Below are 12,900 nucleotides of genomic sequence, written 5' to 3'. Positions count from 1 at the left end.
ACACATCTTCAAGAAAGCACTGAGAGAAAGGTAGCCATTTTCAAAGATTGTAACAATCTCCAAGTAACCCAAAACGAGATAGAAAGATATTTTTTACCTAAAGAATCCAGTAGTAGAGAGACTGATACATTCTTCGAAAGCTTTCTTCACCTGCGAAAAATAAAGATGAGTTTTGTGATGAAAATAAACTGCTTTTTGAGAGTAAGCAAGACAAAGAATTTTAGAATTCCAAAACATTTCTATTCAAAAGAGAATAGTTTATGGTTCGCTCAATTTTATTAATTTTCCCCAGAACATCAGTGCTGCATTTCTACAACAGACACTCCGTCTCTTAGGTTAGCACGGAGGCAAATGTCTTCAAATAACCTCAGGGTACTTTGTCATTTAACTCCCTGTGACCTTAGTACCCATTTCCAAAATGTCCTCCCTGAAACTCTGGATCCTGGAGCAGGGCTCATGTGGTTAATGGTTTCCTAATTACCGCATCCTGTTCAACATTCACCTGATTTTGTGGGGAGTGTTATATGTAATTGTGGTATTGTAAGGTGCCACCTGTATAGCATTGTAAACAGTGTTTCTTGTCCCGACTTAATTTGTGTTTCTTGAGGATGCCATGCCGTTGCTTCCTATCCAGTTCAATCCCCATTTCTTTCTAGAAAGCTTTCTGGAAAGTGACTTTGCGGCCTGGTTGCGTCTTCTATAGTGTTCTGGAGAGCCTACAAATTACATTAATTATGTCGTCCTGTCCTCTAATGCATTTTTTATCCCTTTGAGGGCTCTGCCGGCTCCCTGTCTCACCTCTTGTCGTAGTACCCAATGCCTCTCTTGTGTGTATCTAAAACATTCACCCTCTGCTAGCTCATACTTTTCTTTTAGATCTTCGAATCCTTTTAGTTTTCCTTTGGTAAAGGTGTATCTGATGCAGAAGCATTCCACAGAATATTATTTCAAAAATGAGCATTGCTTTGTATCACTACGCTTTCACAAAATGCAAAACACTGCTTCAGTCACATTTTATATTTATTCAATAAATGCCAAATTGGTTATGAGTTCTCAAAATGGTTACCAAGGAGAAAACAATAACAAAAAGATTCCTTTCTGTGTTCTTCTGTATTCATGTGACAACTACCATCAAATATATAGAGAACCAAAAGGAGTCTACTTGTAAAGTCTAGCAACACGTAAATTGATATTCTTATTTACTGTTCATTTCATAGCAAATATATACATGCATCATGAGGGTTTTGAAATGCAAAATTGCTTAGTTAGAAAGAATTGACATAGTGCAAACCTGAGCTTCTGTAATGTTTATAGGATAATACATGTATTTGAGTGTGACACGTTAATAGTTTGCTTGAAAGTGTTAACGTGCAAACAGAGGCAACTCCTCTGCTATGGGGGAGGAGCCTCGCCCCGCTGCTTTCGAGCAGTGGAAAGCAAAGGAAATATAAAATTAAAATAACTTTATGCTATTATCATTTTATGTTTCCTTTGCGGACAGGGCTGCTCTGCTCATGAAGCAGGGCAGGGGAGGAGTGGTTTGCCCACTCCTATGTGTGCAATGATTGTTTTGTGGGCCCTCTCGTGCCGCCCAAAACAGTCATGCGCACTTTCAGATTCTCCATGCGGGCTGCATTACAGCCTGCATGGAGAACATGGCCACCCCTACAGTCCCTGGTTGAACGCTGTGTCACGGTGCTCAGACCAATCACTTTTGCTTAGGGGAGGGAGCCTGGCTGCCTGCTTCCTGTTCCTGAAGTAGGACTTCGGACAGGAAAGCAGAAGAGGGTCCAAAGATGTGAGGCCCAAGACCCAGCAGAAAGGTAATTTGTTTTTTGTGAAGCTCCCTCTCGCAATCGCAAACCCCACCCCCCGCACGACATCCGCACAACCCCCTGTGCTCGCCCCTCCACAAGTGTGCCATTCTGGCCGCCACTGAGTGCAAGTAATGCCTATAAAGACATTTTTAGTGGTACCTAACAGTGATATGTAGTTCTTGATGAAAACTATAACTGAAATAATGCAGAAAGGCGAAATCCATTTATGAATATGTGATTTATAATACTATTAAACAGTAGTGATTCAGCAAATTTTTCATGTATGTCTGAAAAGTTTTTCTTTTCCTACGTTAATGTAAATTCCTCTGAGGCAATCACCTAATATCTATGAGAACTTTCAGCGAAGTTTCACTTCTGTATTAGCTAGCAATGGACTCACTTCTTGCTAGGAAGCATACTCAATAGAATTGTAACAATATTGTTGCAAACCCAGGGAAAGGCACCTGGAACGGACGGACTGTGAGCAAAGTAAAGTTACACCCACTTCCATTGAAGTGACAAAATGGGAATACAATTAAAGTTAATAAATATTATTGAAATTTGCAAAAAGGAATACTTAATTCTCCGAATTTGTTTGATTCACTGATCACCCCACAACAGCCCACTATGAGTGACCAAGGAGAACCCCATGGACTGATGGAATTGATACGTTAAGGGGTGTAAACCTGGAACATTTTGAGGTAGTTGGGCTGTCTGTCATTTCCTTCTCTGCCTGGCATGCTGTTGGACAGACTTTTAATCCCTGTTATCTTTTCTATGCCCCTTTCCATCCACACTGGGTGGAATAAACTTTAATGAACTGAACTATATCTAACTGCGACCTCGAATCATTTACTTTGCCGGCTGGTAAAGTTGCGCAGGGAAATAACCTTTCGGCTGAGAGGTTAGCTGACTCCTACTGTGTCATGTGGTGCTGCAGTTCAGACCTGACTGGATCTAACTGATGATGAACTTGAAGTGATCATCTTTGCTTTGGTTTGCATGATTAATGACTGAACCTCAAATTTATCCTGTTTCTCTCCACAGACAAAATTCCAACTGTCTAATAATGATCTGTACTGTGTTGTGAGGCTACTTGTAATAACACTTTGTCATTACTTCTGATTTGAAATACATTTTCTTGACCTGTCTATGCAATACGAGGATTTTTGGCTAAGAAAGGTTTTGAATTCGGTTAGAGGTAACAATTATTTTATTCTAGTTCCTCATAGAATATTTGTTCACTTTTTCCAAGTATTCTAGTCCCTGTCAGCTCAACAAAAAGATCCATTGGAGGACCATGGTTGTGGTAATCTGAGCATCAATTTAGACTATTGTGAGTTTGAGGGTTGATGATGAAATGGGCCTAGTGATTCATAGATTGTTATAAGGAGAAGAAAATATTTGATAGGCTTGTCGCTGTATCAGATGCTTACCGCTGGTGTTTTAGCCTGTTTCTAAGCACTTCACATTTTTCAAAAATTGGAACTGAAGCAGAGTGAGTAGTGATGATTTGCATAGTTACCACCAGTTTTTACTAAGGTGGGATGCAAGGACTACAACTTGTGTTTTCTTGTTCCACATCTGACAACTTAATCACTATTAACAGAGCCTTCATCACTCAATTGGGCACTCATATTATACAATTGGGGAGATTAAAATGTGTACCGTGTTATATTTGATTTCTGACTCTGATACTTTGATTGTCTTCTGACTGGGTCATAATAGTTTGTGAAAGCTAAGAATTGTTCCAAATTTAAATGAATATTGATTTTAGTCTTCTTCCAGAGAAACAGAGAAGGCAAGATCGACATAAAAGAGACAATGGAAAATATATTGAAAGAGATAGCCATATGTTGAATTTTAAAATAGATATATATAAATTGTTTGTTAGCTGGAGACTCACACGCTCGTTGACTGGCATAGATGGATGGATAGATAAGATTTCTTGATTGATGAAAATGAGAAATAGACAAAAATGAGAGATGTCCAACGAATACATAAATATGTTATATAAATGACAGATGAAAGAAAGTTCGATAGTCAAATTACTTTTTCGATAAAAAAGTAATCTCCCTTAAGGAAGCATCACACTTTATATGAACATATATAAAACTTGTCTACTTTTCTGCAATAGTACAATTCATAAAAACAACAAGAAAGGAAATACCATTGCACAACCTTTCTAATTGCTGGAATACGAAGGTGCAAGTGACGTCACATACTCTTGGCAAAAATCAGGGGAGGTCCAACCATACCTTTGTGTTAAAGGGAGAAGGTGCTATTCTAGGGTTTAATCTGATGAGCAATTGTTCTCTCTGGAAGTAAACTGAATCTTCAAAAACTGAGATTGTATACTCTGCAGAGAGCACAGGCCAAGGCAGATGGGGGCCCTCGCTACAAGTCTGTGCAGATGAGGGTGGAGGTGCTTTTATTAAAGCTGTTAACCTGCTTCAGCTTTGGTGGAGCTGGGTTTTGTAAAAGCTGGAGGGGTGCTACAAATCCACAGGGAAGCTCTACGTATATGGCATCATCATATCTCAAACATATCTATATCAAGACGTAAAGCAAAGTATTAATGTCCTGAGTTAACAGCAGTTAGTACAGTAAATAACCAGGGAAGTAACAGCATAGATAAGTAACATTAGTGATCTGTTATCAAATGTTTAAGCTAGGATCAAATTCAATACATTCGTTGTTCACCTTGGATACAGGGAGAATACACATACTGGTAGTCAGTGTAAACTCAAGATTTCGGTAGCCCAAACTGAAGAATCTCTTGGAACCCATCCTGGTCATATAGATCTCCTTCTACAAGGCGACTGGTCACAATGGAACCCAGGATGCAAGCTCTGATCCAGGCTTCCAATTCAGATTAGTCTTCGATCTTTCACAAGAGGTGAGACAGCCCTAACCAGTCCTATAACCCAAAAAGAATTGTGCACTTTGGGAAACATATAAAAAGTCAATTGTGCTTGGTTACCCTTGAGACATGAAATAAGGGTATTGGCTTATCCAGTTTTACTGCCAGGGCTTGGAATGTTCTGTAGGTGCAGAGGCAGAAGGCTGTGAGTTGAGGGAGATCATCCGCACTGTGCATAAGTGTCATGTCTGACACAAAAGAAGAAAAAAGGGACATAGAAGGAACCTGGGGCATTAAGAATGTTGAACAGCATGGAGTTTAGGTTATCATTGATCAATGTTAGAACTCCCACCAGGGTCACATAAAGGGTTTTACAGGGCCTATGACCTCAGAAATGCAAATGTTGTTCAACGTGGCAATTAGTGTGGCCGCTGTGCAAAAGGTCTTAATAAGGATGACACACTAATAAATGTAGGGTAGCACTTTCAAACCTCCATGGGCATAGCAAGACCATCAAAAATTAAAGTGTCGCAGTATGGATGGCCATTGGTTAATACTGATTACTTCTTTGAGACAAAAAAAATCATTTACTAAGAATCAATAGAAATGAACGCATATTTCTTCAGTAACAACCCTGATTGTGCTGTAGATTGGATAAAAATAGTTTTATATTATTTTGAAGTTTAGAAACATGGGGCACCATGCATTAAGAATGCATTTGGTAAAAGTGGCCACAATTTTCTCTCTGACTTTTACCAAATATATTGATATTTAGTGAACCAATCTATGAACTAATAGGGAAAATACTGAAACCTAGAGGATCGCAATTTGCCCTACCTCATGAAAATGAATGACATAAGTCACAAGTTGCTGCTCGCTACTAGTCACAGGGATGGAGCCTGGGTTCAGCAGACCACAATGTCTGTCATCGCTTTTAAATAAATCGATCTTTTTTTGTTTATTCAACCCATATTTCTGCAAGGACAATGGAATGCATATAAAAAAAATAACCATTTCACAAACGTTTTCGAGTAGACAGGGGTCTGTGGGCCGAAGCAGTGTGTTTGCAAATAAAAAACCCTTTGTTAATGAGGACCATGGTTCCTTTTAGTGTTGATGGCTGTAAATGAAAATAGATGTGTTTTTACCATACACATCAACTTAAATGACTTCTTAGGGCATTCTCAAAGGTCATAAGCTAATGTGATCTTTCTCTATTGGACATGGTCTTCAGATACCATGAAATAGGAGTTTTGTAAGAGAGACAGTGGTCCTTAACCGTTTGACTTCTGTGGATCCCCACTTAATCATCAACAGAACTCCCACTGAATCATTATTGAAATCTGGAGACCCCCACTGAGTCATTACTAGAAGCTAGGGACTCCAGCCTAAGCATTTTCAAAGATTCGAACCGCAAAAGAATACACACAATTACAAAAAGGAGCAATCTTCAAACACACAATATAAATACACAAATCATCAATACTATATTCTGTTTGATGCATATACACTTCTACCGCAAATCAATCTGAAGATACTACCATATTTTTATCCTCTAATTCTGAATTCCTTTACATTTACAGAACTTTATATACAATGTATTAATCTGTTATTACTACTTAATTTTCTAAGCAGTCACAGAGTCACTGAGTAGGCTTTGTGGACCCCCAGGGGTCCCTGGTCAACAGGTTAAGAGTCATTGAGATAAACCATTGCCAAGCAGACCAGTTATGGATCACTAATGATGTGTACTATACCTTTATCATGGCCTTTCAAAATCAGAAACTGTAGGCAAAGAGCAAGGTTAGAATATGGTTGCCCATGATTTGGGCCATGTGGTGGTAAAACCGCATGGACTCTTGGAATCATTGTCCTTTTTGGTTTATCAATCAATCAATCAAAGACATTTATAGAGCGCACTACATACCCGTAGGGTCTCAAGGCGCTGGGGGTGGGGGGGTGCCGCTACTGCTCGAATAGCCAGGTCTTCAGCTTCTTCCTGAAGGAGAGGTGGTCTTGGGTCAGGCGCAGGTCGGTCGGGAGGGAGTTCCAGGTCTTGGCGGCCAGGTAGGAGAAGGACCTTCCTCCTGTAGTCGCTCTACGGATGCGGGGGACGGCGGCGAGGGCGTGGTTGGCTGATCGGAGGTGGCGTTTGGGAGCGTAGAAGTTGATTCGGCTGTTGAGGTAGCTCGGGCCTTGGTCGTGTAGGGCTTTGTGTGCGTGGGTGAGGAGGCGGAAGGTGATTCTTTTGTTGACGGGGAGCCAGTGTAGGTCTCTCAGATGTCCGGAGATGTGGCTGGTTCGTGGGATGTCGAGGATGAGTCTGGCTGAGGCGTTCTGGATCCGCTGGAGTCTCTTCTGGAGCTTGGCGGTGGTGCTGGCGTTTAGGGCGTTGCCGTAGTCCAGTCGGCTAGTGACGAGGGCCTGGGTGACGGTCTTCCTGGTCTCGGTGGGGATCCACCAGAAGATCTTCCGTAGCATGCATAGGATGTTGAAGCACGCCGAGGAGACGTTGTTGACTTGCCTGGTCACGGAGAGGGAGGAGTCCAGGATGAAGCCCAGGTTGCGTGCATGGTCTGTCGGTTTGGGTGCGGTGCCCAGGGCGGGAGGCCACCAGGAGTCGTCCCAGGCGGAGGGTGAGGAGCCCAGGATGAGGACTTCCGTCTTGTCTGAGTTCAGTTTCAGGCGGCTGGTCGTCATCCACTCGGCTACCTCTTTCATCCCTTCGTGCAGGTTGGCTCTGGCGGCGGCGGGGTCGTTGGGCAGGGAGAGGATCAGCTGGGTGTCGTCGGCGTAGGAGATTATGCTGAGGTTGTGTTGGCGTGCGATGGCCGCGAGGGGGCTCATGTAGACGTTGAAGAGGGTGGGGCTCAGCGAGGATCCTTGAGGGACGCCGCAGATGACTTCGGTGGCCTCTGACTTGTACGGTGGTAGGCGGACTCTCTGTGTTCTCCCGTCGAGGAAGGAGATGATCCATTCCAGCGCCTTGTCCTGGATTCCGATGTTGCTGAGGCGCTGTACTATCCATTTCAGGGAAGTCCACTTTGTCCTGTATTTTAGATGCTGGTAGCATCTGGTACTCACAATGGCAAAAAGGAAGAGACAACTGCTGGTGCTCAGAGGGGGGCCTGCAAGGGCTCGGAGACAGGACATTAGGGACTAATGCATGGGCCAGGTTAAGTCTCTCAAGCTGGTTGCAAAATTGGTAATAGGCGAGTGAGCCAGTGAGACATAAAGGTAGACAGGGCCATGAAAAAAACGTACCCTTTATGAGTGAGCAAGGTGACATAAATGTGGAGGAAGCAGGAAAATGGATAGGTGGGGTGCAGAAGGGCTGACAGAGAGACCGGCGTGGGTGGGGAAAGAAGTCATAGTGGCTATGGGATAACAAGAGAAGGTTGCAGGAAAAGAGAGGTAGGGGAAATAGACAGGAGGAACAGGAAGTTTTCCTTGGTGTAGTAAATCGGATACCAAGTAAGTCCTTTGTTATGAATTATATGTCGAAAGATAGACACTGTAGAAACATAATAGCAAAAGGGACTCAAGCCCTTTGGGGTATCACACACAATACACCTGGAACTCTCTGGAGTCAAGGGGGACTTTCTTTTGAACACCGAAGCTTGCCCATCCCTGCTCTCCATTTTCATACAGCTGCCATGACACTCCCATGGCTTTCCACTCTTGTTCACATGTAGTTGCGACAGTGCTCTAGCAACCCCTACTCTTGCAGCCACTGTAAACTCAACAGTTCCCTAATCTCCCTTTTAGGCTCTAGGCACTCCAGTTCATGCATGGTTGGTGGTCCTGGTCCTCTTTTTGGACTTTTCTCACGGGCATGCATTGTCAGTGGGCAGATGCACTGGAAGAGAGACCAAAGGGGAACCCTAATAGGACAATAACATGTCTTTCTAAATTTGATGACCTTTTAGATCCAGGCATAATAGAGGTCTCTGCAGTTTAAGGGTAGGCCGCCGCTCTGGTGAGCCACCCCTCTCCATGGTTTTGTGCATCTCAGAGAAAGTAGTCTAACTGAAACTTTAGAGCCCCATCACCAGATGGATGCTGCAGTGAATCCCCATTAGTTACCTCACACTGCGGTTTCACAGCGTCCTACCAACAGCAGATACCCTGAGACACTGAACTAACTGTGGTAAAGCTGCAGGCTGGACAGTACTGATAGCTGAAAATCTAGGTAGGGGAGTGGGTACCTGTAGATCTATGTGTGAGACAACAATCATGAGGATCCATCCTGACTGGACATCAATGTATCTCAGAGCAGCCATTTATCCCTACAGATATTTTCCACTTCTACTCTTACAGGATAATCATTATTGATTGTAATTGGAGAGCTCTTGTGGTAACTCTCAGGTACCCCGTCGACCATGAGGGAAAGATTCCACTTCAGTCATTTTTGTTGCTGAAGAAGTAGACTGAGAAAGAACAAGGATGAAACATATTCATAGAAGAGGCTTCTGCAATAGGATTTTCACAAATCCTCAGCATCCACTACAGAACTTGATTACTACTTTATGTATGAACAACATGCTGCTGCTCCGGACTTAGAAGTTGTGTAGGAGATGATGCACGTGGTGAGACAGAGTTAAAAAAATAGCTGGAGAGTTTAGCAAAAGGCTTCATGTGCCTTCAGTTTTTACAACACTTGGAACATATAAGAGACTCTTACCCATTCCTCCCAGGTTCCATTCGGGTTCTGAGTCATGATGGGCTCAAGACGTTGCATCAGAACTTGGCATGCATTCTGTGGGGCAAAAGCATAGTTTAGCGCAGTGTAAAGTGGCACAGTCCGTTGAAAAGATATAGTCGAACGATGTTACACAACGTAAAGAGTGTTCAGTGAGGCTATTCACGACTTTGAGTTAGTTCCCTTCATTAACTCCAAGCTCTGCCATTTAACAAAGGCCGGAGAGAATGACTGACTTGGAAGTGAAAGACCTTCATTATTGTGAGGTGGCAAATGGTACAGCACAGTAATGGACTCATACACACACACACACACACACACACACACACACTGGTGCCACTTCAGGAATGAAGGCACAACGGTCTTGGTCTCGTTTTCTAACTTACCCCTGGCTTGGCCTAGCCAATGGTTGCATGGTGTCATGTGACATGGGTGTGCAGGTGCTGGGTAGATCAGTACTTCCCTTCCCCAACTTGGACAACAAAAGTATCTAAACATAACGCTGATTGTGGCTCAACCTCTGCTAATTTGACACCTATTTGCAGACTTCGTAACACACATGGTCTCAGTCTGTGAGATGTGATCAGCTGGGGCCCAGCTGAAGCAGGACACACATGAAATTGCTTTCTCAGGTGCCTAGACACTTTGGGCCTGATTACGATGATGAGCGGTCATCGTCTCGATCCTTGGACCGACCGACCTCTGGTTGGGGGTCCCAACCAGCCAATTACAATGCGACTGAACAGTGTTTGGTCGCATACTCCCATTTCTCAATGAGAGCTCGTGTTACGGCCGCAAACCCTAACACAAGCTCTCATTGAGAAATGTGAGGTGTTGTTCATCCTTGCACACTCAAGGGAGCTGCCACAAAGTGCAGGGATCAACAAGGGGACACCATAGGTGCCCCCTTGGCCCCCAATCGGAGGCTGCAGGCACAAGGGGGCCCTGCTGGGGGCCTCCAAACACACTTTCCAACATGGTTTCCATGTCGGAAAGGCCTGCATGGAAAACATGTCGGAAACTGTACGTTGGAATCCCAAGGGCAGAAAGGCCAGTCCTTTGGGATAACGAGCCGGCTTAGACTGGCCGACGGGCCCCATGAGCCCATCATAAGCCAGCCAAAATGACCCTCTAGTTTACTCTCCGACTGCCAGCATCATAATGAGGTGGTCGGAAAGTAAACCAAGCAGCCCATTACAATGCGGCCAGGAAGGCTCTGACCATCGGTCGGAGCCTTTACGGCTGCATCGTAATCGGCCCCTTAAACAGGTTCTCCTTGTCCATTTGGAGTTGTAGAATGACTGATGGTAGGGAAAAACTGTCCACCAGGCACCCAATTTTCCTAATTTCCCACATCCATTTGCTTGCTCCTGCTTTGGAGTGTCTGGTAAATGTCTCTTAACATCCTGCTCAATATTTCCAGCAGCAATAAAATCATGGGGCCGATCACTGCTGTGATACACTCAAGGGGCCGTGCACAAATGGCACTCTAAATTTGCTACTTGGGGTTTGTTTTCTCTCATTGTACACTAGGCTTCAGCTCTGGCTGTTTTGGCTGTCATGCGCACAATTTGAACCTGTGGGAATGGTGTCTCTGAATGGCCTCCCAATTAGCATCAATGCTGACGTGCATAGAGCGGTACTCTGAGGGGTGTTGCATTAGATCCTGTGAAAGTAGTGTCTGCTCCGCTCTAGATCTTCATGTTGCTTGAGATTAATTCTCAGTGTCTTTTGTAGCGACCATTGTCATTGTCTTCTGTTGTTCATTTTTAAGGGTCATTTTACCTAGTGCTGTTTCCATTGTGGCCAAGGTGTCACTATCAATTGCCCATTAGTAATTCTGGTGCACTTATTAGCTTTCCCGTGAAACTGCACACATGCCTTGTAAATGGGGGTGCTTTCTTGTTTGTAATGTGATGCAAAAATGGAAAAAAAGGTACTAGTTACATCCTTGCATATGTCTCAGATGGGGACCCCTGCCCACTCATGTGGCCACCATATCCCAAGTAGAATGGGGCTGTACTGCACACGGTACACCTTTGCCTTAGGCCTCATAGGTAGAGAAATGACTGTCTTCACCCATCTAGCTAAGGTGGAAGATAACTTTTCTTCTCCATTTACAGTGCCAAAATTAACAATTAGGCTGTCAGAATTTCTTTCATTGTGCGGTACTCGAGAGGTAGATTCTAAGGGCTCTTACTAAGTCTAAGAGGTGTAGCAAATGATCTATGATATTCTTGGTCTGTTGTAATGTGCGAAGTATTATCTCCTGGTCTCTTTGGAAGGTGGAATTGCCTTTAGGCACAAACGTTGGATACAAAGCGATCCTGTCATCGAAAACTCTTAATAAGGGTGACAATAGACCACATTATTTATTTCCCCTAACCTCCTCATGGTAGTAATTGGAACCAACAATTCTTTTAGGGTAAGAAACATTTCGGATACCTCCTCTAACGGTTCATAAGGGTGTCTCGGTAGGTGAGAAAGAACTAGAGGGAGGTCCCAAGAAGGGAAAGGAGATCGGATTCCAGGTCTTAATAGCTCATTTCCTTTAAATCATTTAGAGGTCATCCGCTCTACCTGGATAGTTAATTCCAGCAAGATCGTAATATTTTAATTGAGGACCACTGGAGTCTTAGGGTAGAGATTTCCAACACTCTTTCAAAACCTTTCTGGAGGAACTAAAATACATCACAAATGAATGCTGAAACTGGCGAAAGAGATCTTGCACTACACCAAACATCAATCGAAGCCCATGATGCTAGTACGCCTTGTTGGTGGACTTCCTTCTAGCTGCTTGAAGTGAGTGAAGGACCCTCACTTAGAGACTCTCCCTCTCATGTGCCAAACCAATAGTCTTAATCGGGTTAAAGTCTGTAAAGTATGAAGAAGGTACAACAGAGTGGATAGTGCTAGAGGGAGAATCCATTCCTCTTCTCCTACCATTAATAAGAGCTGGGGGATCCATGGTCTCCTAACCCAGAAATGTAAGGACCAGGGCCATCTTTGACGGATCTCTCTGAAGTCATACTAGAACCCTTGGAATTAAGACTATGAGAGAAAAAGCATAGAGGAGGCCACCAGCCTATGGGCTTGTCAAGGCGTCCACACCCACTGCTCCCTGAACCACGCAAAAAACAGAGGTAACTAGGAGTTGGAATAAGAAGGGAACAGATCCACTACAGGGATTCCCCGCCTTTTGCAGATTTCTTGCAACACTAGAGAACTGAGCCCAAAGTCTTGAAGCATGGAAGCATTCAGCTCAGATAGTGTGCCTGAAGAATTAAAACCCCCTGAAGTGAATTGCTCTGATGCTCAGTAGGTTGTTCTCCCCTCAAGAGCATATGACGTGAGCTAACTGATTCGGTGAATGGCACCCAGTCAGCAAAAGAAACCCCTTCAAGCACCTAACACAAGACTACAAAGCCCTACATGACTCAGCACCTGCGTACCTCAACCACCCCCTGACATTCCACACACACACCAGAGACCATTGCTCTGCCCAACTAGCCCTGGCC

At 43.8% G+C, this 12,900-nt stretch overlaps 1 protein-coding gene across 1 annotated transcript in view; it reads right to left on the bottom strand.

Moving 5' to 3' along the window:
• The window catches only part of AOX1 (aldehyde oxidase 1), a 504,603-nt gene that overhangs the window by 51,761 nt on the left and 439,942 nt on the right, over nt 1-12,900 (bottom strand). Inside the window, exons 29-30 of the mRNA XM_086955224.1 lie at nt 9,365-9,439; nt 98-150 (exon numbers count right to left, since the gene is read on the bottom strand). Coding sequence (XP_086811350.1) covers nt 98-150; nt 9,365-9,439 — 128 coding nt within the window. The remainder of the gene's footprint in view (nt 1-97; nt 151-9,364; nt 9,440-12,900) is intronic.

The sequence above is a fragment of the Lissotriton vulgaris genome, chromosome 2_1 (assembly GCF_964263255.1).
Source record: "Lissotriton vulgaris chromosome 2_1, aLisVul1.2, whole genome shotgun sequence".
NCBI classification, from domain to species: Eukaryota; Metazoa; Chordata; class Amphibia; order Caudata; family Salamandridae; genus Lissotriton; species Lissotriton vulgaris.
This window is presented reverse-complemented; position numbering and strand designations above follow the sequence as displayed.